The sequence below is a fragment of the Cottoperca gobio genome, chromosome 21 (assembly GCF_900634415.1).
Source record: "Cottoperca gobio chromosome 21, fCotGob3.1, whole genome shotgun sequence".
In the NCBI taxonomy this organism is placed as follows: Eukaryota; Metazoa; Chordata; class Actinopteri; order Perciformes; family Bovichtidae; genus Cottoperca; species Cottoperca gobio.
This window is the reverse complement of record NC_041375.1, coordinates 1,070,547-1,092,681: the sequence shown is the minus strand read 5'-3', so window position 1 is coordinate 1,092,681 and position 22,135 is coordinate 1,070,547. Positions and strand designations below refer to the sequence as shown.

Here is a 22,135-nt window from a genome sequence, read left to right as displayed (position 1 = left end):
TGTATTTGAAAAAAAAGGATAAATAATTAACTGGTTTGGTGTTTTGACATTCATGGACAAAGGAAAAGACTAGTATGGTATCCACACGTCCAGTGGACAATGGTTGCAGAACAATATGGAACAGCCCTTTCGCATTAAATATGTTGCATAACAGAGCAGGAAGCCATTCACTGTCACTAACGCTCTACCTGAGCAACCCCACTGTATGCAAATCAGTCAGTGGACACTGTGCTGTTGGTCGGTATGCTGCACTAAAGATTTTATTAGTTTGTTCATTGTTACCATGTACTGTGTGTGTGTGTGTGTGTGTGTGTGTGTGTGTGTGTGTGTGTGTGTGTGTGTGTGTGTGTGTGTTTAGTACTTCAGACCATTGGGACTTGGCTTGGGAACCAAAGTGTGGACGTGCCGAGGTGCCCTTGAGCAAGGCCCTGCACCCCCACACTGCTCCCGGACGCTGTATATAATAGCTGCCCACTGGGTTGGGGGGTAAATGTCACCGTGTGTGTCGTGTACATGTGTGATGACTTTCTTTTAAAGATTTCCTTTTTTACTATCTGACAGTTTTGACTTAATGGACTACAACTCCCTTGATGTATCACAGCCATGTTTGTCTTTTTGAAGACTCCCCATATAATAATAATATAATAATTATAATAATAATAATAATAATAATAATAATAATAATAATAATAATAATAATAATAATAATAATAATACACTGAAAAATAGTTTTTGGTCTCAAATTATTTGCTACAGATATAGCAAATAATTCCTATTTTTTAATTTCATGAAGTTATTTATATTGTGTGTTTTAATTACATATAATTATTATTATTATGCATCTATTCCGGGAGATACTCTCCATGGTGTCATGATACATATTTGGTGGCATATAGATGAACAACTATATACTGGATACATTTATAGACATCACAACATCTGATGATTCTCTAAAGGATATTTTAATTTCATTTAAGCAAACTTTCCTCCTGTATGTGAACACACACTGTTAAAATCTTAAAGCGTGAACATATATTTATATTTAAAAGTTATTTAAGTGGGTACTGATGTTTTATCTAAACATTTGATCTTATTTAGTTATTTAAAAGAATAAATATGACTAAAGTAATGTTATTATGACAAACATCTTTGGTGGATAGAAATGACATTTTGTATGAATTTATGTTTTTTATTTATTTATATTTGTCATGAAATATTGTTCTTTAAGACGACTATAAACAGAACATGTAGGATTCTCATATTTATATTTTAGGATATATTAAAGTTCTGGTAGCTACATGAGAAGATAATAAAAATGTAATATGACGTTCATCATCTTAAGTCAATGTTTATTTCTGAGTGCGGCTGTAATTGTTTCCATGCGGTGCATTTTCAATATGTGCTTATATTATTATATATACAACTTCCTGCTTTACCAGAGCCATCCTGATCTTTCACTACTTGAATTATGTATTTGTGACATATTTGACATTTTCATACCAGCCTGTGCTGCTACTCTATATTCAGTTTAGTATGTAACACTAATCATGTGTCATCAGGGGGCACAAAGTGGGAGAGTATGGTGGACTAAGTACAGAGCCGATTAAACTAGAAGCAGAGAAGATGTACAAATCTACTGGAAGAACAAATCTGCACCCACAAATGTAACAAAAAGTTAATTAAACTTTGTTGTAAATGATCAATTAAACGGCCACAGCTGAGAACTGGTAGACAAACAGAATGCAACGTGAATGTTTTATGAAGCTGTTGAAGTTTATTGGGGGAAACAGACGGTTAAACTCGAGGAAAGATGCGTTGAAACGAAGCTCGACTTCAGTTCAAGTCAGTGATCCTCCTGAGGGAGCCGACTCTGGGGCTGACGCCTCCCCAGTCGCTGTACCTCCTGTACTCTCCGGGCCTCAGGTAGTACGATCTGCCCTTGTAGTTGGGTTGGTCGTACAGCAGCCAGTGGCCGTCCATCACATTAGAGGAGTTGAAGTCGGACATGCTGAGGCGGTCCTGGACGTTCGGGCAGTCTTCCACCAGCTCGTGCATCTGGCCGGACATGTCGAAGCGCTCGTACAGCCTCACCTTGTAGGAGCCTCGGTGCTGGCACAGGATGGAAAACTCTGTTACTATGTGCAGCGTAATGGTCTCTCACCACTCAGGTACTTCATTACTGACATACAACAAGCATGTAAGAGCAAGAAACTAAAACACAAGTGGTCTGTTAGGGATATTTGTTACAGCAGCTTTAAATAAAACCTCAAACAAAGTCTTTCTGACCGACCTGGGGGATCATACGGCATGATCTCACACAGTCGTTGATGCCAATTGCACGCTGGTTGTCGGAGTACTCTCCTCTCCTCAGGTAGAACTGGTTGCCCGTGTAGTTGGGCCGCTCATAGACCATGAAGCAGCCGCTCTCCACCCTGATGGAGTTGCATCTGTTGAAGTAGGAGTGGAGGTCGGCACTGTCGCTGCTGCACTCATGAGAGTGGCCCTGGAAGTTTCTGTCTTCGTAAAATATGATCTGCAAAAAGCAATCATTGCACATGCACAGAGAGTTTGCATCTTTAAGACAAAGAGCCGTGGCTGTGTAGTTCAGCAGAGGTGTACAAACTCAAAGGATGAATCAGTGAGTGACGAAAGTGTTGATCAAAACTCTACCTTTCCCATGGTTACGGTGGCTTCAGACTGCGGTCACTGCTGACCCTCAGCCAAGCCACTGAGCTTTATAAAAAAAAAGACAGAAAGGGCAGCTGTGTGATTGCACAGCATAAAGCATTGTCATTTAAATATATCCCTCGCAGCGATGATGGATCAGGGGAGGGGGGGGATCTGTTTATGTATAGATGACTCTTGGTGTGTGATGAGTTATTGTTCTTTCCTCCATGTTCATCACAATTTACCTCCAGAAAATGCCGCTGTACAATAGACCGATGTGTACTGCACGGCATCAGCAACATTAAATGGTAAATTCAAATATATTTAATACGGCCGACACAATAATCAGTACAATCTGTCAACTAAAGAGATATTTAGAGATGTTGTTTCTTTAATCTGGATGGAACATGCCAACAGTCATTTCTGAGGGGGAGTGAGTGTTACTTCATATGAACGACTGTCTCTCGACGCTCATGGATCAGATACAATCTTTGTTACAGTCGTTTCAATTCATGCTGTGTTTTTAAATGTTTGAAGGTCCAGCTCACAACTCAATGCACTATGAAGACATTTTGCAATAACTTTATTACGATGGTGAGTGATCAACAGTGAAAGGTTGTTGTTTGTGCTCTTGGTAAATGCTGAGAGTCCAATTCTGATTAAGATTAATGTTTCAAAAAGCTTCTCAAGATCAAACATGACCAGAGAAAGGTCACACTGAGCGTCACGTACACTACTTTGTACTTTCTAAAGTCTTGTTGGTTATTATCTGAGCGTGAAGACTTTCCAAAACCTCCATGCAGCTCTGGGATCCTGCAAAACAGATCAATATTCCAGGATGCGTCTGATGGAGCCGACCCTGGCGTTCCTGCCGCCCCACTCGCTGAACCTCTTGTACTCTCCAGGCCTTATCAGGTACATCCTGCCCCGGAAGTCTGGGTGCTCGTAGAAGAGCCAGTTTCCTTTGCTAACGTTGCAGGAGAAGATGTCGTTCCTGTGGAAGCGTTCCTCGACGCTGGGACAGTCGTCCGCCAGGTCCATCACCTGACCTCCGAACTCGGTGCGCTGGTACAGGCGCATGCTGAACGAGCCGGGCTCCTGGTTTGAAATGGGAGCGAGGAATCATTTAGTAAAGCAGAAACATATTATACGTTATAATATGTAATATGTTAGTTTAGTCACTTATATATGTTTATACAATACACACTGTTGCAATAATATCTATAATCATGTGATGTTGTGATTCAGAATCCTGATTATTGTGGAACAACTTCTCATGAAGCTTGTTGTGAAGGTGAAGCGTGGGCCGAGGGAGAACCCGTTACAGCGGGTCCAATCACATGGCGGACACACGCCTGATGGTCCGGACTTGGCAGAAGTTCCCATCAGCCTCAGCTGTACTGTGTGTTGTTGTTGGACTAAAGTTAGCTACACATTTTGTCTTGCACTATTTCCAAAATAAAAATAACTTTAATATTTAATAATGTTTTTGTTGTAAATAATTTTGTATTTAAATATAAAATAAATCATCAGGCTCGTTTTCACTTTGTGCATTAAGAACCCTGAAGGGAAACTCAAAACATCGGCAAAAGGAGTTAAATGCACAATAAGTGCAACGGAAACAGACTAAACTAATACATCTTGATGTAAATGAAACATGTGACGTAGTTTTTGTCGCTGCTGTTTACATTCCTCCTGACGCAAATTGAAAAAACGCACTCCAGGAAGTCTCCACGTTCTTTTGTTCTGTTGTCTTATGTCATAACTGTTTTTCTGGCGTAGCATAGACTAATCTGTGTTGCAGAAAGGCAACATATTGCATGTGTGTAACTGTTTTGTGAGCTCACCATGGGGATGAGGCGACAGGAGCAGACACAGTCTCTGACGCCCATCCAGTGGTGACAGTCCGGGTACTCCCCTCTCCTCAGGCAGTACTGGTTCCCACTGTAGTTGGATTGGTCGTAGATCATGAAGCAGCCGCTCTCCACCCGGATGGAGTTGCAGTGCTTCAGGAGGCACATCAGATCTGTACAGTCATAGTTGCACTCAAAATGTCGCCCAGAGAAGTTCTTGTCCTCGTAGAAAATAATCTAGACGAAGAAAAAGAAAAGGTTTCGTCCAGAGATTGATTTTTAAACCCCCGAAATATTCAGTAAAACCTTAAAACCATAAAACAATAACAATAACAACAATAACGAAGCTCAAGACTTCAAAAGAAAAGCCTGGAGGCCTGTTTGCACTTTGTTTACTTCACAATAAAAGCATGTTTTCCCATCGCACATGAACATAAACAGTGTAGCGTCATCCCCCCCTCCCTGGGAGCTGTGTTTACCTTCCCCATGTTGACCTGTTTGCCTTGTGCCATGCCGTGTGATCCCTCCAGCTCTTTGAAGACTCCCACCTGTCACATATATAGTGAATGTGAAATGCAGACTCTGCACGTGGCATTCATATTGTAATAGCCAGGAATCTTTGGCCTTTGTGTGGCGGCGTTACCCTGAAGAGATGTTTCGGAGTTACGTGTGTGCAGGTGAGCGCTGTTTCATGAGGTTTGTGTCGTCGTTGAATCGGTGCTTTGTTTTTTTATACCGCTCGTATAATTATTCTTTTATTTTGGAGTTTTTAATCATAGCTGCTCATGGATGGATGGTTTCTGGCACAAGTGGAGTTCTTGGTGTGGATTTTATTCTTTCCTTTTACCCTTTTTCTTTTAAATAAGCGGAAACTAACATTTCCAGATTGACTCTTTTGCAACTTCATTTTCCAACGTTAAGTTTCCCTCACTGTGTCACATTACACCAGCTTCTTTCTCTTTCGTTGTTTTAAAGACACGTGTTGCAACATGTCATTTGAACAGATATCAATATTATTTACAGATCATATATATGTGTTGATGAAGCTGTGTTTGAAGATGAAGATATCAGCTAATTTAAATTCTCTCATTAGTTTTGTTGGAGACCTTCAGTTTGATGTCATGTAGGTTTCATCTTGTGTTACCACTGCCCTCTAGTGGAGAGGGTTCGTCTCTGTTCATTGAGCAGCTATTCTGGAGCTTTCGATCATATCACATGATCCTCTTCAGTGAGGACTTTCAGGGTTTAAAATTCACTCTGGACTTTCCATTACAACTACCTGCTGATGAAGATCATGTGTTATGATGTAAAGATCCAACGCTGCTACTAAATGGACCTTTTGGTGAGATCGTATGAAGAGAAGTTTCAGTTGTATCATTTATGTTAAACTGTATTATTTAAGTGTGCGTGTAAAGAGACAGACAGACTTTCCTTCGCTACAATAGATAACGCTTGAGTCTCGGTGTGGTTAAGTGTCAGCGCTTGCAGGATTTTATTCAGGCCTCTGATGAGAGTCGGGATGTCAGGCCATGACCCCTCCACATCCTCATGAGAAAACATGCCCTCCAAACGCAGAGAGCAAGAAAGAAACCGAATACAATTGAGCACTGACGCCATTTTATTCAGCGTGTGAAACAAGGCAAAGAGCAGACATTTGACAAGAACCGTTCTTCTGTCTTTAGAGATCCATGAGACGCCTGATGGAGCCGATCCTGGAGGTGTTGCCGCTCCACTCGTTGAAGCTCTTGTACTGGCCGGGCCTCACGTAGTAGTGCCGTCCCCTGTAGTTGGCCTGGTCGTACAGCAGCCAGTGGCCGTCCATCACGTTGCAGGAGTTGAAGTTGGACATGTGGAAACGGTCCATGAGGTTGGGGCAGTTGTCTGTCAGCTCCATCATCTCACCTCCCATGTCGAAATGCTCGTACAGCCTCATATTGAAGCTGCCGTTGTGCTGCAGAGGGCGGGAAGGTCAAAGGTCACATCTCAACAAAGAACACACAGAATTATTCATCTTAACGTGAAAGATAATTATGCCTCATTAAAAGCAAAAGGAAAGTTTGGGGTTCCCTACTGGAGCTGCTCCCCCCGCGATCCGACCCTGGATAAGCGGTGGACGATGGATGGATAAAAGCAAATAGTGTTTTTTTTTCTAGAGTAACAGCTCAACATTGTAAATATTACACTTATTTGCATTGTCAAGAGTTAGATGAGAAGATTGATACCACACATGACTATATATTTAAAATAATTAAGACAGCAAGAGCAGCTAGTTAGCTTAGCTTAGCATAAAGATTGGTAAAACAGCTAGCTTGGCTCTGTCTAAAGGTAAGACAATCCATAACAGAGAATTAAAAGATATAAAGTGTTGATTACAGAGTACTGATGGGGGTGCTGGTATTTCTGAACTGTGGAAATGTAGCTCAATAAGAGAAAAAGTTCATTAAAAGTTAATTTGTTATTTCTACATTTACAAGCTGTTTATCATCCAATTCAGTTGTTTCAGGTTATTTATTCTGAGCATAGTTCATTTCCTAATATGAAAGGTTTAGAGGCAGTTTGAGGTAAATAATTTAGGGATGTGATGATTTCTATCCTACATCCTTTAAATGATATATGACTTTACAGGAGGCCTCACCATGGGGATCATGCGGCAAGGACCTGACACAGTCGTTCATGCCCGTAACGCCCATGTAGTCGGAGTACTCTCCCCTCTTCATGAAGTACTGGGTCCCCGTGTAGCCGGGGCGGTCGTAGATCATGAACATGCCGCTCTGCACCCGGATGGAGCGGCAGCGGTCGAACATGGAGTGCAGGTCGGCGCAGTCGTTCATGCACTCATAGTGCTGGCCTCCAAAGTTCCTGTCCTCGTAGAAGATGATCTGACGGAGCAGAACAATCACACTCAGTGGTTCTCAGAGAGCCTGCGGTGCGCCTGTCTTCTCTCGACATACCGTTTATCATTTCACATCCCAGTAACAACACAGGTCACGATTTAACACGTCTTCTGGTAAGTCAATAACTAAAAAGTCTTTATAAAATAACCACATGGTAAAGCGTTGTGTAGATTCTTGGGTCAATTAAATACTTGACAAATGAAAAGTATTTTCTCATTTAATTAAGAACTTGAGTGCACAATGAACAGCTTCAAGTGATATTATATATATAAAAATAATATAACGGTATAACAACTTCCATCAACAAGCAGTAATTAGGAGGTTGCCGAGGCTAGTAGTTGTAGAATATGGACATTAATAAGTGCTTTATTATGACTAACAATAAGCAACTCATTCATGTTAGATTTTGTACCTAAATATAAAGTTTTAACGAAAAAATATATATTAATTATTTCGGCCAAATGGCTTTTTTCTGAACCATTTAGTGAAATCATGTATTCATGAACACACTAGTTGTAAATTGCCTGAGAGGCAATATAAAGATTAATTGTTGAGTCATTGTCCTAAAACGATATGATTCCATTGAAAGATGATAAACGATCATGTTGACTGATCTTCTTTTACAAAGTAAATCTGGACACAAACCTTTCCCATGATGGCTGCTGTTGTTGGTCAAACTGCTTCCTGTGTTTTTGTTCAGCGAAGGCAGCGTCCATCTTTATATACGTTCCCCCGAGCGAGCCGCCGCTGCCGTGTGTTGTTATTCTAAAGAGGCCTGGTGTCAGCAGAGACCCTACAGGAGTCTTCCTCTGTCCCGGTGACACTGTGGAGCTTCTAGCACGAGCCACAGGCTGGAACAGTGTTTCACACATCTTCTGTGAGGATCCTGTGCATTCATGTAAAGCTACGGACGATGTGTGTGAACACGGGGGATATATACACCAGTAAATAACCGTACAGTGTTTTCTAAATATTGAATTTATTTGATTGTCCCACCGTGTGAATCTCATAAACAAGAAATAATCCATCATTTAATAATAATAAAACCAACAATAAATACTAAAGTGCCTCCTTTTTGTTATTTTAAAGTATGTGTGGTGATTGTAAATAGTGTTAAGGTCAAACATTATGTGGTAATTATTACTGCTTATTGACATTAAGTTCGGACGTTGTTGGACATGATATTATGCTCTGCTCAGAATGCTTTATAAGCTGGTCGTTCTCCCATAATAACACTTATTAAATATGGTCTATTCTATTATAACAAGTGTTAATAGTGTTTAAATAACTCTAAATTAAGTCTTTATATCAGAATATACTCCTCATTCTCAAGTGAGGTCTGGAAAAAAGCCCAAAGAATCATCTTAAAACAAAAACCCTGTAAAATATAAAACTGCACAAGATCAAGTTTACAGTCACCAGTGAATTATGATTATAACACTAGTGTTTGTTACAGAATGTATTATTATTATATGAAGCAGTCGATCACACAGTATGTATTCACAAGCAGAGAAAATAGTTTATAATATATTTATTTAGTTATTTAAAACAAAATCATTTTGATATTCCAGGTCAACAAATCCCACTCCTTATTTGACCACATATCGTTTTAACATTAACCCTAATAGATGTCTTATAAAGGAGAAAATGGGTTTTAGATCAATAAAATCACTAGTATCAAATTAAAACTCTGTGATTCTGCGGAAGGACCCGGTGGTGGCGCAGGTGGCCCCCCAGTCGCTGAACTTGCGGTACTCTCCGGGCCTCATGAAGTACTGCCGGCCGCGGTAGTTGGGGTGCTCGTAGAGGGTCCAGTAGCCCTCCAGGACGTTGCAGGAGTAGATGTCACGGCTGCGGAAATGATCCTGCACTGACTCGCAGTCATCGCTGAACTCCATCATCTGACCCTGGAAGTTGGGACGCTCGTAGATGCGCATGCGGTACGGACCCTCGCTGGTCTGAGGAGCACAGGGAGGTCAAATACAAAGTCAGAACAGGAAGCGCTCCACAGCCCCGTGTGTGTCTGACCTGGCTACTAATCATTATCCTTCATTCAGTTTCCACAATTTATATCAAATTCAAGGACTTTCCAGGCCCAATTCCCTCAGATTCAAGGACTCAACACAGCATAGTTTGACACACAGACACAGACAAAGCACAATGACCCATTCAAAGACTTTCAAGGCCTTGTTTATCCCCTTGAATTCAAACACTTTCAAGGTGTTTTAAGAACCAATGGGAACCATTCAAATCATATTTTCTTCTCAATATATTTTCTGGTTAATCACTTTTCTCCAGATCCTTCCATCTCGTTTAGTTAAGGAGGAAATATATAATATATTTATTATACTTTTAAATACGCACGCACACAAACAGAAGAAAGCTCACATGTAGGGAGTTGAAGTTTCCTCTCTAACAGTTGTGCACATGATATCCACTCACATAAGAGAAGGTGCGGCAGGAGCGGATGGTGTCGTTGTAGCCCATCCAGCGCTGGTAGTCCGGGTACTCCCCCCGGGTCAGGACGTACTGGTAGCCGGTGTAGTTGGGCTTCTCGTACAGCACCCAGCAGCCGCTCTCCACCTTGATGGAGTTGCAGCGGCTGAAGTGGGGGTGCATGTCAGGGCAGTCGGTGTCGCACTCATGGGAGCGACCCTGGAAGTTTCTGTCCTCGTAAAAAGTGATCTGAGTCCGGGAGAGAAAACACAGCCACGGTGCGGAGTAACAATCATCGAATAATCCAACACACGGGACATCTTATACAAACTTTGCTTAGAGGCAGAACACATACCTTACTACTCATCCTGCAAAGAGTGCTGCAGCCAGTCACAGAGGGGAAATGGTGTCTCACAACGCAGCAGCAGAGCAGCGCTATATAAACCTCAATCAAAGCGTTAGCAGATCCCACTTTAGCTGTTTGTTCAATGAGTCGGGATTTAACGCGCTGGCATGGCTGCCAAAGGTCTTGATCCTGGGCATAGAGCAAAAATCCCTGAATCATCAATGCAAAAGTCCTACCAGGCAAATTACTGCCCCACGGTGCCCTCTTTATTGATATGCACATCAGAGACTTTTGATCAAGTGGATTAATCAGAGGTCAGAGGTCATCACAAAACAGCACGGCTTTGAAAACCTTTGTTGAGATCTGAATCTGTGAGACCTACAAATATATAAGATGTGAATATCTGCAGCTGTTGCTTTGGTACATTTCTAAAGACTGCTTGTTCAGCCTCCTCGTCTGTGTGCTTCATAACAGCAGTTTCTCATTCTGTTTCCTACATCATCATTATTATTGCTCATCACAAGCCAAAGGGTTGCACCAGTTGTCAAACATATTTTTATTTCACATATATTTCTTTTCTTTGTTGTTGTGAATTGATGACTTGCTGATTGACTTTCACTACTATAATAAACCAGATCTCTATTTATACAGATGTACATCTATAACTGTTTATTTATGTTTTGCAGCGTCACAGCGGCTCAACAGAGGATTACTGAGCCACACAGTAACTCTGCTGTTGACTTGGATACATGCCGTACAGAAGAAGTGCACTCTGGTACATTTTCCATCATCGTCATCAAAACCGTCGTCGTAGTTTACATCAAATGAACTAAAAAGATTACGTTGTTATAATAACAAGTGAGCGTTATGAGATAAAGTGTTTTCTCACTTTAGACCTTGTTCCCTAAATGTTTCAGCTGATTTGATATATTTTATTATTATTATTATTATTATTATTATTATTATTATTATTATTATTATTATTATTAAAGGAGTTCTGATGTTTTGCTTGATGTTGTTTCGCAGCTCCATCATTATGTGCTCTCAGCAGGAAGCGTTACGATGCAAGAAGGTAGTTCTGCAGTAGATGTTATATACGATGTGCTCATTGGATGGATGGGTGCCGATACAGATCAAGATGTCAGCAGTGTTTTAGAGCTCTTGTATTAACGGGTATGTTCATCATTCTGATGCTTGCTCGGTTCAGCTCCCCCTGTGCTTTCAGGTGGTATGTTCCAGTCAGGTGAGGCCGAGCAGGTAACATCTTCATCAGTCAGTGGTATGTTCCAGTCAGGTGAGGCCGAGCAGGTAACATCTTCATCAGTCAGCGGAGAGAGAGGAGGCTGCTCCACTATAATTATAGTTGTGTTGCAGCAGCTGTGCATAGATGCATCGCTACATGTGAACACAGACATCTCAAGTTCTTAGTAATTACTCACTAGTTTCAACGAGTGTTTTATTAAATCTAGTTGCATTAACTTCTGTAACACAGTCCAACCAAAGAGAAACCAAACACCTGTCCAACCTTCAAGGAAATAGAGTTTGCACAGTATTTGTATTATACACGTCTACATACGTGGATAAATATTCATGCAGTTTAAGAACAAAGGTCTCATCAGCAAGAAGTATCAAACGTTATAGTTCTGCCTCCAGATGCTCTGATTTAAAGACGGTCAGTCAGTCGTGCAGAGACTCCAGTGAGCCCTCGTAGTGCTCAGCTCCTTCCTCGTGGCGGTCACTGTTTTCCTGAGAGGGGGGGGGTAATGTGTGTTTAGATCCACAGGGGGGCAGTAGAGACCTTTCATGCAGGTTTCAAACAAACGCTCTGAAAACCTTCTTTTATCACAACAGCCAGATTCAGTCTGAAATGTTGTGGATTATAGAAAATGATTGACAGTTAATGTTAATTACTACATTAGGATGCTGTGGATACTCACGCTGAGGAAGGAGTGAGAAGAGGAGGAGGAGGAGGAGGGCGCTGACACTGCAGGCGGGGCACTGGCCTTCATCCTCTCAGACAGCCATCTTTTCAATTTTTGACCTATGAGACATTTTTAAGAACTTTAAAATAACTGACTGGTTCCCAACATGAGGGTCGGGACCCCCGAAGGATCACAGGATAGATCTGAGGGGTCTTGATAATACAGTAGATTTACTTAAGATACATGAAAGCATGAGCTTTAACAATCAAATAATGTAATATATAATAATATATAATAATAATAATAATAATAATAATAATAATAGTAAATAATAATAATAATAATAATAATTTAAAAATAATAATAATAATAATAGAAAATAATAATAATAATAATAATTTAAAAATAATAATAATAATAATAAAATAAAAAGAATAATTGTATAATATAAAAAAGACAGTGTTTGTATAGCGTCATCTAAACATGTAACACGTAACTAAAAATAAGAAGACAAATGATTTTTAATCATGATAATGTTATTTCAGAAGGAGCCCTAAACCTGAATAACCTAATACTCTCTGTCCAAAGGTTTTTCTGCCTGTAGAAGAGAAAAGCAGTTTTGTGTTATAATAATACCTTTAACTACACATTGTGATATATTTCTTCACTCACTGTGTTTCTTGGAGTGGGACACGGCCTTGTAGGAGCCGAGCATGGCTAACGGATGGTAGGACAGAGTGAAGGGATACACGAGCGCGCCCTGGTAAAACAAAAAAGAGAAATAAACATTTCTATGTTACCAAAATGATGCAATGAAAAGGTGTGCTAATTAATTGGACGCTAACTGTGATAGTGTGATGCATGAGCCTGGATACTTGCACCTTGGATTGCTGGCTGGGGTATGAAGCAGCCGGTTTACAGCTGTACAGAGCCAAGATTTCCTCCACTGGCAGATTATTCTGAAGCAGGGAAATGCTGCAGAGGTTAGCAGCGAGCAAATCACAAAACACAGCTTCTAGAGAGTTGGATTTAAGGCTTTTTTAATGCTCCTTGAAGTTAAATTCAAGACCAATTATATGCACATTTTTGTCGTTATTTGCGTGACGTTAGTGCATTGGGTAAATTATTTATAAGAAATAGAATTAACATAATATGCATCATAACTACACACAAAGATACCCCAGACACGCCCTTCTTGGTCCTTCTCTTATGTTAACCATACTGGGACGTCAGGGTTAAATAAAAACTGCATTCATGTGGAACTCACCATAATAATTCCAGCAAAGGACGACAGGATCATGGCCTCCCGCTCTAAGTGATTTGGGTACCGGGCGCTTCCTAAGCTGCTTGTTGCTCCACTGTGAGAGGAAAGTTTCCTTTAAAACAACCCGTGCAGTATTTCTACACCAGGAGATGGAGGCTTCTGCCGCAAACTGAAATACTCTAGATGTGTGCATTTATATATATATATATATTTATATATATATATATATTTATATATATATATATTATATATATAGATATATAAAGATATATATAGGATATATATTATCATGATGATATAAGAGATATAGTATATAATATAGTATTTATATATATATAATATATAATATATTTATATAAATAGATATATATATATATATTATCTATTTTAATATAATATATATATTATAATAGATATAATAGTATATATATATATATATGATATATATATATATTAATATAAATATATATATATAAATAAAAAATATATATAATATATATAAATATAAAAAATATATATATATAAATATATATATATATATATAAATATATATATAAATATATATATATATTTATATATATATATATATATTTGGTAGCTTAGGAAGTAAAAATAAGACTCATTTATATAAGTGCATATAAGTATAAGTGTTTCTGAGGCAAACTGGTTCCAAATCTATAACTGCAGTTGTTGGTGGAAAGTAACTACATTAGAAAGTAGTGTATTCACTCAAGTGTTGTACTTAAGTACAGTTTTGAGGTACTTGTACTTTGCTTGAGTATTTCTATTTTAATCTATTTGATTCTTGTACTCCACAGTTCAGAGGGACATGTTTGTACTTGTTACTTCACTACATTTATTTTATATATTTAATTTGCAGATTAATAATAGGAAATATAATTAATAAAGTATGACGTATTATTAGAGTTGAAGATAAAGTAAATTCACAAGCTCCTAAGAAGATAAAGTATTTACCTTTACAGGCTGCAACATTAATTATATTTCAATAATATAATTATAGTAAAAACATAACGAGTACTTTTTTAATTAATTTGATACTTTTGTACCTTTTAGTTAAATAAGTGTGAATGCAGGACTGCTCCTGGTGATGGAGTATTTCTACACTATAATATATTAAATATAAATAATATATATATAAACTTTAGTGTATAAAACACAAGCGTCTCACATGATGTCTGCGTCGAGCACATCCCGCCCCTCGTCTCTGTCCAACCACCAGAGGGCAACCGTGATGGCCAGGTCATAGTGAGCCTGTAAACACACACACACACACACACACACTTAGTTGATAATAAGTGTCTGTTGTGCTGCTTCAGGTGTGATGTTTGTACCAGCTCGTCCAGCATCGTGCAGGTCCCCTTCCCCTTCGGATCGAAGGACTTCTCTCGGAGCTTCTGCCCGATGTGATCCCCGCTGCTCGAGGACGAGAAGACGAATCAGACATTTAAAAATGTGCTTTTCAACAATCAGAGCTTTTAATATCCACTCACATAAGCGCCTGGACTTCTCTTTTCAGCTGCCTCGCCTCCATGTTCTGAAGGAACAACAGGAACAGTCTTAATGTTAGATCACGTTCAGCACCAGGACGACTGGATCTGAGACACCGGCTGAAGATGCAACACAACCAATGTGATAACTTGACCAACGATATAATAAAAGCTCATTTGATTACATGTCTGTAAATGTGAAGTTAAGGCTTTATGTAGAATACGAAATGTACAACAGAAAGTAGTACGCTGTTATTAGGATGCAGTAAACTAAGATCCTCCTCGTCTTATGAAATCAAGAACAATGTTGACCTTGATACTTTATTTAAAAGTAGAAACTTCTTGACTTTTACTTAATAGCACTCAATGACCCGGATGGAAATGTATTGAATGTCACAAGATATTACAACATCAGTCAGGAGTCAGGTTTATGTTTTTATTACATTTCCAATCAGCTTCATCTTTATTGCATGTTGTTGAAATGATTACATTTGGGACGCTACAAACTAGAATAACACCAACGTTACATTAAAGGGTTCATTCCGGCTGCGACAGTCGGGACATGAACCCGACACCTTGTTGGACCCACAGAGCGACCGACACATGCAAACTCACAACGGTCCAGTAAGTGTAGTTTAAAGACACATTCTGTAACTGAACCAGCCGAGAGCAACAAATACAAGAGAATTCATCCGTTCATCTGTTAATGTGCAGAACAAAGAAATAAACAGTAAGTTGCATATTTTACTCGACACGCTGTGCTCTGTATGTACTCTGTATGTGCTCTGTATGTACTCTGTACGTGCTCTGTACGTACTCTGTATGTACTCTGTATGTACTCTGTACGTACTCTGTACGCTGTGCTCTGTATATACTCTGTATGTACTCTGTATGTGCTCTGTATGTGCTCTGTATGTACTCTGTACGTACTCTGTATGTACTCTGTACGTACTCTGTACGCTGTGCTCTGTATATACTCTGTATGTACTCTGTATGTGCTCTGTATGTGCTCTGTACGTACTCTGTACGTGCTCTGTACGTACTCTGTATGTACTCTGTACGTGCTCTGTACGTACTCTGTACGTACTCTGTATGTACTCTGTATGTATGTACTCTGTATGTACTCTGTATGTGCTCTGTATGTACTCTGTACGTGCTCTGTATGTACGTGCTCTGTATGTACTCTGTACGTGCTCTGTATGTACTCTGTACGTACTCTGTACGCTGTGCTCTGTATATACTCTGTATGTACTCTGTACGCTGTATGTGCTCTGTACGTACCCTGTATGTACTCTGTATGTGCTCTGTATGTGCTCTGTACTCTGTATGTGCTCTGTACGCTGTGCTCTGTATGTACCCTGTATGTGCTCTGTACGCTGTGCTCTGTATGTACCCTGTATGTGCTCTGTACTCTGTATGTGCTCTGTACGCTGTGCTCTGTATGTACCCTGTATGTGCTCTGTACGCTGTGCTCTGTATGTACCCTGTATGTGCTCTGTACGCTGTGCTCTGTATGTACCCTGTATGTGCTCTGTACGCTGTGCTCTGTATGTACCCTGTATGTGCTCTGTACGTACCCTGTATGTGCTCTGTATGTGCTCTGTATGTGCTCTGTATGTGCTCTGTATGTGCTCTGTACTCACCACGACTCTGTTGTGTAAACCTTCAGCTCACAGGATGCAACATGTTAAACGTCTGCAGTCGTGCAACGCTGACTATGGAAAGCTGCCGCGTGACAGCGGTGTGCAGCTTCTCAGGTGAACAACCTGGAGTGAATCATTTATGACCCCCCCCCCCCCATCAATCTGTAAAACCATGAGCTGCCACATTACTGGGAACGTCATGAGAACAGATGAGTTTCAATGTTTCTAGTCGATGGTTGCCAGCAAACATGTTTGACAAAAAAGACGGATCAATAAAGTTTTTATTAAGATTAATAAATCCAACAATTTAAAAATAAACCAGGTAAAAAAAAAAGGGGAAATAATAATTAGTCCACCAAAACAGATCTGTCCAACTTTGCATTGGTCTTCTTCTGCTTCTTCTTCTTCTTCTTGTCTTTATAAACTGGAGAACGCAGAAACTCGCTGTCCGTGAATTTATCTCCACGTCTCATTTTACTGTTAGAAAGAAAAACAACAGTTAACGACTTGCGGCTGTTTTCTGGTACAATGAACCCTGAGGTCACATGACAGCCGGCGTCCTCACCTGTTGATGGTCGGCTCCTTATAGCTGACGACACCTTTTCTCCTCCTGCTTCTTCCTCCATTTTCATTCACTGGGGTTGTGATGGTGTTGGTCAGCGATGTTAAGACTCTTCCTGCTGCACCACAACAAATCATAATTAACTTTCCTTTTAGGGAACAAACTTAAAGGGATAGTTCGGATGCTTTTGTGGGTGCTCATCCAGTCTACAGTAGCGTTTCTGCAGCTCAGCAATGTACTGCTGTGGATTAGCAAAGTGATACGTTTTGCCGCTGCCTCGTCCACAGCAGAACGTTGCCTCATTCAAGCCCACTTCAAAAAAAGAAACTATCCCATTAAGTACTTGCATGTTTCACATTAATACAACACAAACACTACAAACTAAATCAGCCCTGCTTCATTTCAATGTCAGTCACATGATAAGAAAACTCATTTTCTCGTCTCGTTTTTCCAAAAAGGGTTTTGTAGAAAAACATGTTTATATTTTTTTACAGTACGGTATCGGTACCATAACTCGGGTATAATTTAAATTCCAAACAATACTCAATACCACAAGAGATTAAAAGGCTCTACACTGACTACATGTTATTGCAACAGCTTGCAGCTGCACAACATTACTGCACACATGACACATCCTGGTCACTCAAACAACTCAATACATGCGACAGTAGAAGACATGCCATCGGTGCTGGAGTTTGAATGTGTATCAATGTAGAAGACAAAACAATGAGTTCCGCACCTGGAGAAGCTTCAGTTGTGCCAGCAGACTCCTCCACCCCTGCCGCCCGGCCTGATGTCTCCCTCCTGGGACTGACGAGTAAAGAGTCCATGTCCAGCCATGGAGGCAGTTCCTCCGCCAGCAGGTCTCCCACATTCTGATGAACTGCCTCCTCACTGGTGTCCACCGTGTGACTGAGCGACACGCCAGACGTCCTCCAGTTGCTCAGAGGGACATTATCTTGAGTTTTCCGCCTGAAGACAACAAATGTTTCCCTTAGGTTTCTGCTTTCTGTGGGCGGAAGCAGCTTCGGAGTCTTTCTGCACCGCTTTGGCTTCTGAGGCGTCTTGGACTTTGACTCGCTGGGTTTTGAATTAAATAAATGTTCATAGACTTCATCCTCGTCACTGCTGCAAGACTGCGAGTCAGCCGCTTGTAAAACATCCATTTGTTCTTTGTTCCTCTCGGGACCATCGACTCCACGGAGAGACGAGCCATCGTCTGCTTCCTCGAGAGAACACTCTTCATCCTCAGATCTAAATCTTTTGTTGCTACGGCTACTTCTCGTCTTCTTCTCATCTTTTAAGGGATCAACGCACTCCTCCCTCTGCGCAGCTTTCTTCTTACTGGATCCACTCGTTTCCTCTCTCCTGACTTTCTTGGGTTTCTGAGACTCTGTTCCTGAAGTGCCGTCTTGGTCCGGCGGCGGTACTTCATGGTAATCATTGCTACTACCTGAATCCAGAGTGACCAGCCAATGACGCTTACGGGAGCTCGGTGTTTCCTTGACCAAGGCGCCATCGCTGTGCAGGTTTGATTCTGAAGGTTTCAGAACGACACCTGCGTCCATGACTGTCGGCGGTTCTTCTGCCTCAGAGTTGGAGGATCCTGTAAAAGGCATCATGTCCGGCTCCACGGCGATTACTTCTGGTGACGCACCGATTGATGAGGTGTGATCCTTGTCCGCCGAGACAACAAATGTCCCTCTGCATCTCAACTTCTGACTGCCCGCAGAATTGGTCTTCATTTTGCGCTGTGGTTTAGAGATCACATCTTCCAACTCTGGATGTTTGACTTTATCTGCACTAAACAGGAACTCCTCGGTTAGTTCTTGGGCTTTGCTTGATTCATGTTTGAGCTCAACTTCTTCGTCCACATTGTGGACCTGATCCAATGTGGACCAACCGCTCTCACCGTCATGCGATAGCGGAGGCAAAGCAACAAACGTCTTCCTGGAGACAGACGACCCGCTCCTGCCTTTAGTCCTGGACGTCCGGCATGTGATTTTGGACCTTCTTTCATCTTTTGCCGCATCATTCTCTGGTGGTAGGTTTACACCTTTGCTCGCCTTTCGAAAATTCAATTTCAGGATCCATGAAATAATCGTCCAGGTCCGGGAGGACAATGCCGTTGGACTTGGTATTGTCACGGGATTTTAGTTTGTTCTTCGCCGTTTTCTGATTGTTTCCAGGCTTCAGACTTGGTGAGTTTGGGAATGCGAGAGGTTTTGCTGCTCTTACACAGTCTTTTAGGAGACTGAAGCTCAACAACCTCTGAGTCTCTAATATCATCAGGTGCATCGCACGGTGACAAAGTGCTGCTCTGAACCTCACTCGGCCGAGGATCTGCAGAGCTCGTCACTTGTGGATTTTCCGCCACGCTGAAGGCACAGGCTTGTTCCTTATCCTTCTTGACTTTTGGTTTGCCAGAGCGGCCCTTTCTTTTGGCCTTGGTTTCCACAACGACTATCTCAGAGGAGTTACTGAGCGTCATCTCCATCGTTGCATTCAGAAGAACAGACTTCTCTTGTTTGTTAGCGTGTTGTGGTTCAGTTTCCATGACTGAGCTACTTGGGAGGGGATCATCCTCAGAGACAAATGGCCTGGGTGTTCCACATGTGCGCACAGCTGGGGGGGTGTGGCTGTTCTGAAGACAGGGGAATGACTTCATGTCAAACCCAGGTTGAGAGAACATCATTGACAGCCTCTCCACTTCATCCCTCAGGCTGCTGGACGGACGGGATGTCCCTGTCTGGGTTGAACGCCTTTTCTCTGCATGCATGTTATCTGTGAAAAATAAACAAATGAACCATTTCCAGGGAACTCCACGTCAGTATCTCCGAGCAGTTACACATCAACAATTCTAAAGCGCTCTACCGTTGAAGACATCAGTGGACTCTCTGGGTCTGTTCTGGAAGGCACAGATGTCTTTTTCAGGCAAGTCCGCCGTTACGTTTTGGAGGGGACACAATACATTCCTTGGGATTTCTCGCTGAGGAGGAACCAGATCTGTAAGACTGATAATGGGAGTTAAGGGGAGCAAGACAGAGAGAAAGAAAGGGCTGAGGTCATTCACAAAAAGGTTTTAGTTCAAAGTACTCATCGATCTGAATTAAGTATTTCCTCACCTTCCCATCACATGATTTTCTTTGTTGATGTCTCCAGATACGATCTTGTTGTCCTCGTGTTTATCCTGTGGGTAATAAATACAGATTATGTGTGGTGTAGTTTGACATCTCCAAACAGTTTTCTGCCATTGTTCAATCCTATAAATATCATCTATCAAATCAATATCAATATCAAAAGTCATCTTTCCATATAATACTATCCTGACGGAATTCCAACCCGAGTAATCGTGGTTCGCAGTTCTCACGTTTTACTGGGACAAAGATTTGTTTGGGATTTTCAGTAATACCTGTAAAATATTCATTAACTTCCAACATAACGCTGTTCTTATGTTGTTCAAACCTACGTATAAAACAGCTGTTTTAATACTTCTTGAGAGGAATCCTTACACTGTCAGAGAACAGGTCGTCCACCTCGTCCAACTGCTGCAGAGTGTTGCTCCGGAGGGTATCCAAGATGAGGAGCTGCGGGACAAAAACCAGATGAATTGCAGTCAATATAACCAATCAACAACAGAACAGGCCAGGATGTTCACTGCTGTAGCTCAAAATAACTTAAGCCAACTAACCAGTCTCCTCTGCTTGTATTTCTTGGTGGCCAGCTCGAAGCACAGCGCCTCCACTTGTTTCTGATAGTAAACTATCTCCATCTCCAGCTGCCTGCTCCTCTCCTTCTGGACCTCCAACGCCACCGCCAGCGCCTTGTTGTTGGTCTTCAACGAGACCTTGAAGAAGGACGAGGAGTCTGGTGTGGTCATGAAGAACCATCACGATATTAATGCAACATGTTCTCCAACTTCAGATAATGCCACAAAGCTTGTAGTATAATGTACACAGAGAAATGTGGGTTTGTAAATGTGTTGAAGAGAATAACTCACTGAGGATCTTGTTTTTGATCTTTGAGGCTGTAACGTTAGCGGACGTGGACTTGGAAGACTTTAGAGATGGCATTGTCCTTAAAGGAAACATAGCTAGGGAGACTCACGTAGAGGTGTCCGAGTGACGAATAAAGAACCTGACACACACACACACACACACACACACACACACACACACGTTAGTAATCCGGCCGTTACATTTGGGCTATAAATGAAGCTAACCGAAGCCCGTATTTGAGCTACGCTCGTAGTTTGATTAACTTTAACGTAACAGTTTTCAATCTGAACAAACCTAACACAGAGAGAGTGTATGCGATTAATAAAGTTTATTAACAAACTCGAAAAACATTCTTTGTTTTTCTCGTCTTTGCTAAAGTTGTTGTTTGTAACGCTGTTTGAAAAATGAATCCGTTAAGCTAACCTAGCTAACGAGCATATTACTCATAAAATGTGGACAAGTCTTACCGTTATTAAACGTTAACCAGCGGTGGTCTTTGCATCAAACACATAGTCCTTGTCAACACTCGTGAATTGATCAAAGTGAACTCACACAACGACATTAAAAACCTAAATTAATTGTGGGAACCGCTTCTGATTTCAAACCTAAACAAAAAGTCCGCCGTGTTTCCGCGCATGCGCTTTGAGGCGTGTCATAGAAGCTAAGGGCCAATCAGAAACGTGTAAACCTTGTTCCCTGAGTTTGTCTCTTCAGGCAGAACCTAATTCAACTGCCTAAAACAAACGATTTTATTTGTCACATATAATCGTAAAAGGTACATTTGAAGTCAAATGTAATCCTGTCCCTTCACTTTGTGCAATAAAAAGAGTTTAAATAGAATAGGAATAGCCTTGGATTATAGGCAAGGCAAGTTTATTTAGGCCTATATTTCACATTTCAGCAACAAGGCTTCACATAAAGCACCAAAAGCATCGAGACACATTGCAAAAGAATCACACAGCAGAAGGACATTAAAATCCAAATAACAGTATGTAAAGAGCCAAGAGAATGGAAAAGGAAAACAAGATAAAAAATAGAATAA

General features: G+C 40.9%; 6 protein-coding genes and 1 pseudogene across 8 annotated transcripts; all 7 read right to left on the bottom strand.

The window, feature by feature from the left end:
- Positions 1-1,833: 1,833 nt before the first annotated feature.
- Positions 1,834-2,679, bottom strand: LOC115026147 (gamma-crystallin B-like). 2 transcript variants are annotated; one of them, XM_029458791.1, is made up of 3 exons: positions 2,671-2,679; positions 2,287-2,533; positions 1,834-2,102 (listed from the first exon to the last, which is right to left on the bottom strand). In XM_029458791.1, the coding sequence occupies exons 1-3, from the start codon at positions 2,677-2,679 to the stop codon at positions 1,834-1,836; spliced, it is 525 nt and encodes a 174-aa protein (XP_029314651.1). The 2 variants fall into 2 exon arrangements, with proteins under 2 accessions (XP_029314651.1, XP_029314650.1); XM_029458790.1 differs by having other exon boundaries at positions 1,834-2,109; positions 2,291-2,533.
- Positions 2,680-3,492: 813 nt separating this feature from the next.
- On the bottom strand, positions 3,493-5,008 carry LOC115026434 (gamma-crystallin S-1-like). 2 transcript variants are annotated; one of them, XM_029459277.1, is made up of 3 exons: positions 5,000-5,008; positions 4,515-4,757; positions 3,493-3,765 (listed from the first exon to the last, which is right to left on the bottom strand). In XM_029459277.1, exons 1-3 carry the CDS (start codon positions 5,006-5,008, stop codon positions 3,493-3,495), a joined length of 525 nt encoding a protein of 174 aa, XP_029315137.1. The 2 variants fall into 2 exon arrangements, with proteins under 2 accessions (XP_029315137.1, XP_029315138.1); XM_029459278.1 differs by having other exon boundaries at positions 3,493-3,762.
- Positions 5,009-6,198: 1,190 nt separating this feature from the next.
- On the bottom strand, positions 6,199-8,130 carry LOC115026442 (gamma-crystallin S-1-like; annotated as a pseudogene).
- Positions 8,131-9,038: 908 nt separating this feature from the next.
- Positions 9,039-10,250, bottom strand: LOC115026063 (gamma-crystallin M2-like). The gene is made up of 3 exons (XM_029458654.1): positions 10,206-10,250; positions 9,857-10,099; positions 9,039-9,372 (listed from the first exon to the last, which is right to left on the bottom strand). The coding sequence occupies exons 1-3, from the start codon at positions 10,215-10,217 to the stop codon at positions 9,097-9,099; spliced, it is 531 nt and encodes a 176-aa protein (XP_029314514.1). The 5' UTR covers positions 10,218-10,250; the 3' UTR covers positions 9,039-9,096.
- Positions 10,251-11,873: 1,623 nt separating this feature from the next.
- Positions 11,874-14,997, bottom strand: c9h2orf80 (chromosome 9 C2orf80 homolog). Its single transcript, XM_029458653.1, has 8 exons — positions 14,894-14,997; positions 14,735-14,816; positions 14,572-14,654; positions 13,386-13,476; positions 13,000-13,077; positions 12,791-12,878; positions 12,134-12,237; positions 11,874-11,942 (listed from the first exon to the last, which is right to left on the bottom strand). The coding sequence occupies exons 1-8, from the start codon at positions 14,932-14,934 to the stop codon at positions 11,874-11,876; spliced, it is 636 nt and encodes a 211-aa protein (XP_029314513.1). The 5' UTR covers positions 14,935-14,997.
- Positions 14,998-16,796: 1,799 nt separating this feature from the next.
- On the bottom strand, positions 16,797-19,175 carry LOC115026755 (shugoshin 1-like). The gene is made up of 3 exons (XM_029459708.1): positions 17,835-19,175; positions 17,099-17,210; positions 16,797-17,010 (listed from the first exon to the last, which is right to left on the bottom strand). Exons 1-3 carry the CDS (start codon positions 18,838-18,840, stop codon positions 16,881-16,883), a joined length of 1,248 nt encoding a protein of 415 aa, XP_029315568.1. The 5' UTR covers positions 18,841-19,175; the 3' UTR covers positions 16,797-16,880.
- A 48-nt stretch (positions 19,176-19,223) lies between these two features.
- On the bottom strand, positions 19,224-21,743 carry LOC115026756 (shugoshin 2-like). Its single transcript, XM_029459709.1, has 7 exons — positions 21,561-21,743; positions 21,096-21,232; positions 20,787-20,962; positions 20,608-20,682; positions 20,221-20,285; positions 19,970-20,109; positions 19,224-19,879 (listed from the first exon to the last, which is right to left on the bottom strand). The coding sequence occupies exons 2-7, from the start codon at positions 21,184-21,186 to the stop codon at positions 19,239-19,241; spliced, it is 1,188 nt and encodes a 395-aa protein (XP_029315569.1). The 5' UTR covers positions 21,187-21,232; positions 21,561-21,743; the 3' UTR covers positions 19,224-19,238.
- Positions 21,744-22,135: the final 392 nt, after the last annotated feature.

Excerpts from the sequence above, each read along its gene's own strand:
- c9h2orf80 (XM_029458653.1), bottom strand. The coding sequence starts at position 14,934 with ATGGAGGCGAGGCAGCTGAAAAGAGAAGTCCAGGCGCTTAT. Across the intron at positions 14,817-14,893 it reads AGAGAAGTCCAGGCGCTTAT|CGGGGATCACATCGGGCAGA; the intron begins GTGAGTGGATAT and ends GTCCTCGAGCAG. Across the intron at positions 13,477-14,571 it reads GTGCTCGACGCAGACATCAT|TGGAGCAACAAGCAGCTTAG; the intron begins GTGAGACGCTTG and ends TTCCTCTCACAG.
- LOC115026756 (XM_029459709.1), bottom strand. The coding sequence starts at position 21,186 with ATGTTTCCTTTAAGGACAATGCCATCTCTAAAGTCTTCCAAGTCCACG. Across the intron at positions 20,683-20,786 it reads AATACAAGCAGAGGAGACTG|CTCCTCATCTTGGATACCCT; the intron begins GTTAGTTGGCTT and ends TTTGTCCCGCAG. Across the intron at positions 19,880-19,969 it reads GTCCACTGATGTCTTCAACG|ATAACATGCATGCAGAGAAA; the intron begins GTAGAGCGCTTT and ends TATTTTTCACAG.
- LOC115026755 (XM_029459708.1), bottom strand. The coding sequence starts at position 18,840 with ATGAAGACCAATTCTGCGGGCAGTCAGAAGTTGAGATGCAGAGGGACA. Across the intron at positions 17,211-17,834 it reads CACAACTGAAGCTTCTCCAG|GAAGAGTCTTAACATCGCTG; the intron begins GTGCGGAACTCA and ends GTGGTGCAGCAG. Across the intron at positions 17,011-17,098 it reads AAGGAGCCGACCATCAACAG|TAAAATGAGACGTGGAGATA; the intron begins GTGAGGACGCCG and ends TCTTTCTAACAG.
- LOC115026147 (XM_029458790.1), bottom strand. Across the intron at positions 2,110-2,290 it reads CATGCCGTATGATCCCCCAG|CACCGAGGCTCCTACAAGGT; the intron begins GTCGGTCAGAAA and ends ATCCTGTGCCAG.
- LOC115026434 (XM_029459277.1), bottom strand. Across the intron at positions 3,766-4,514 it reads CCTGTCGCCTCATCCCCATG|GAGCCCGGCTCGTTCAGCAT; the intron begins GTGAGCTCACAA and ends ATTTCAAACCAG.
- LOC115026063 (XM_029458654.1), bottom strand. Across the intron at positions 9,373-9,856 it reads CCTGCCGCACCTTCTCTTAT|ACCAGCGAGGGTCCGTACCG; the intron begins GTGAGTGGATAT and ends TGTGCTCCTCAG.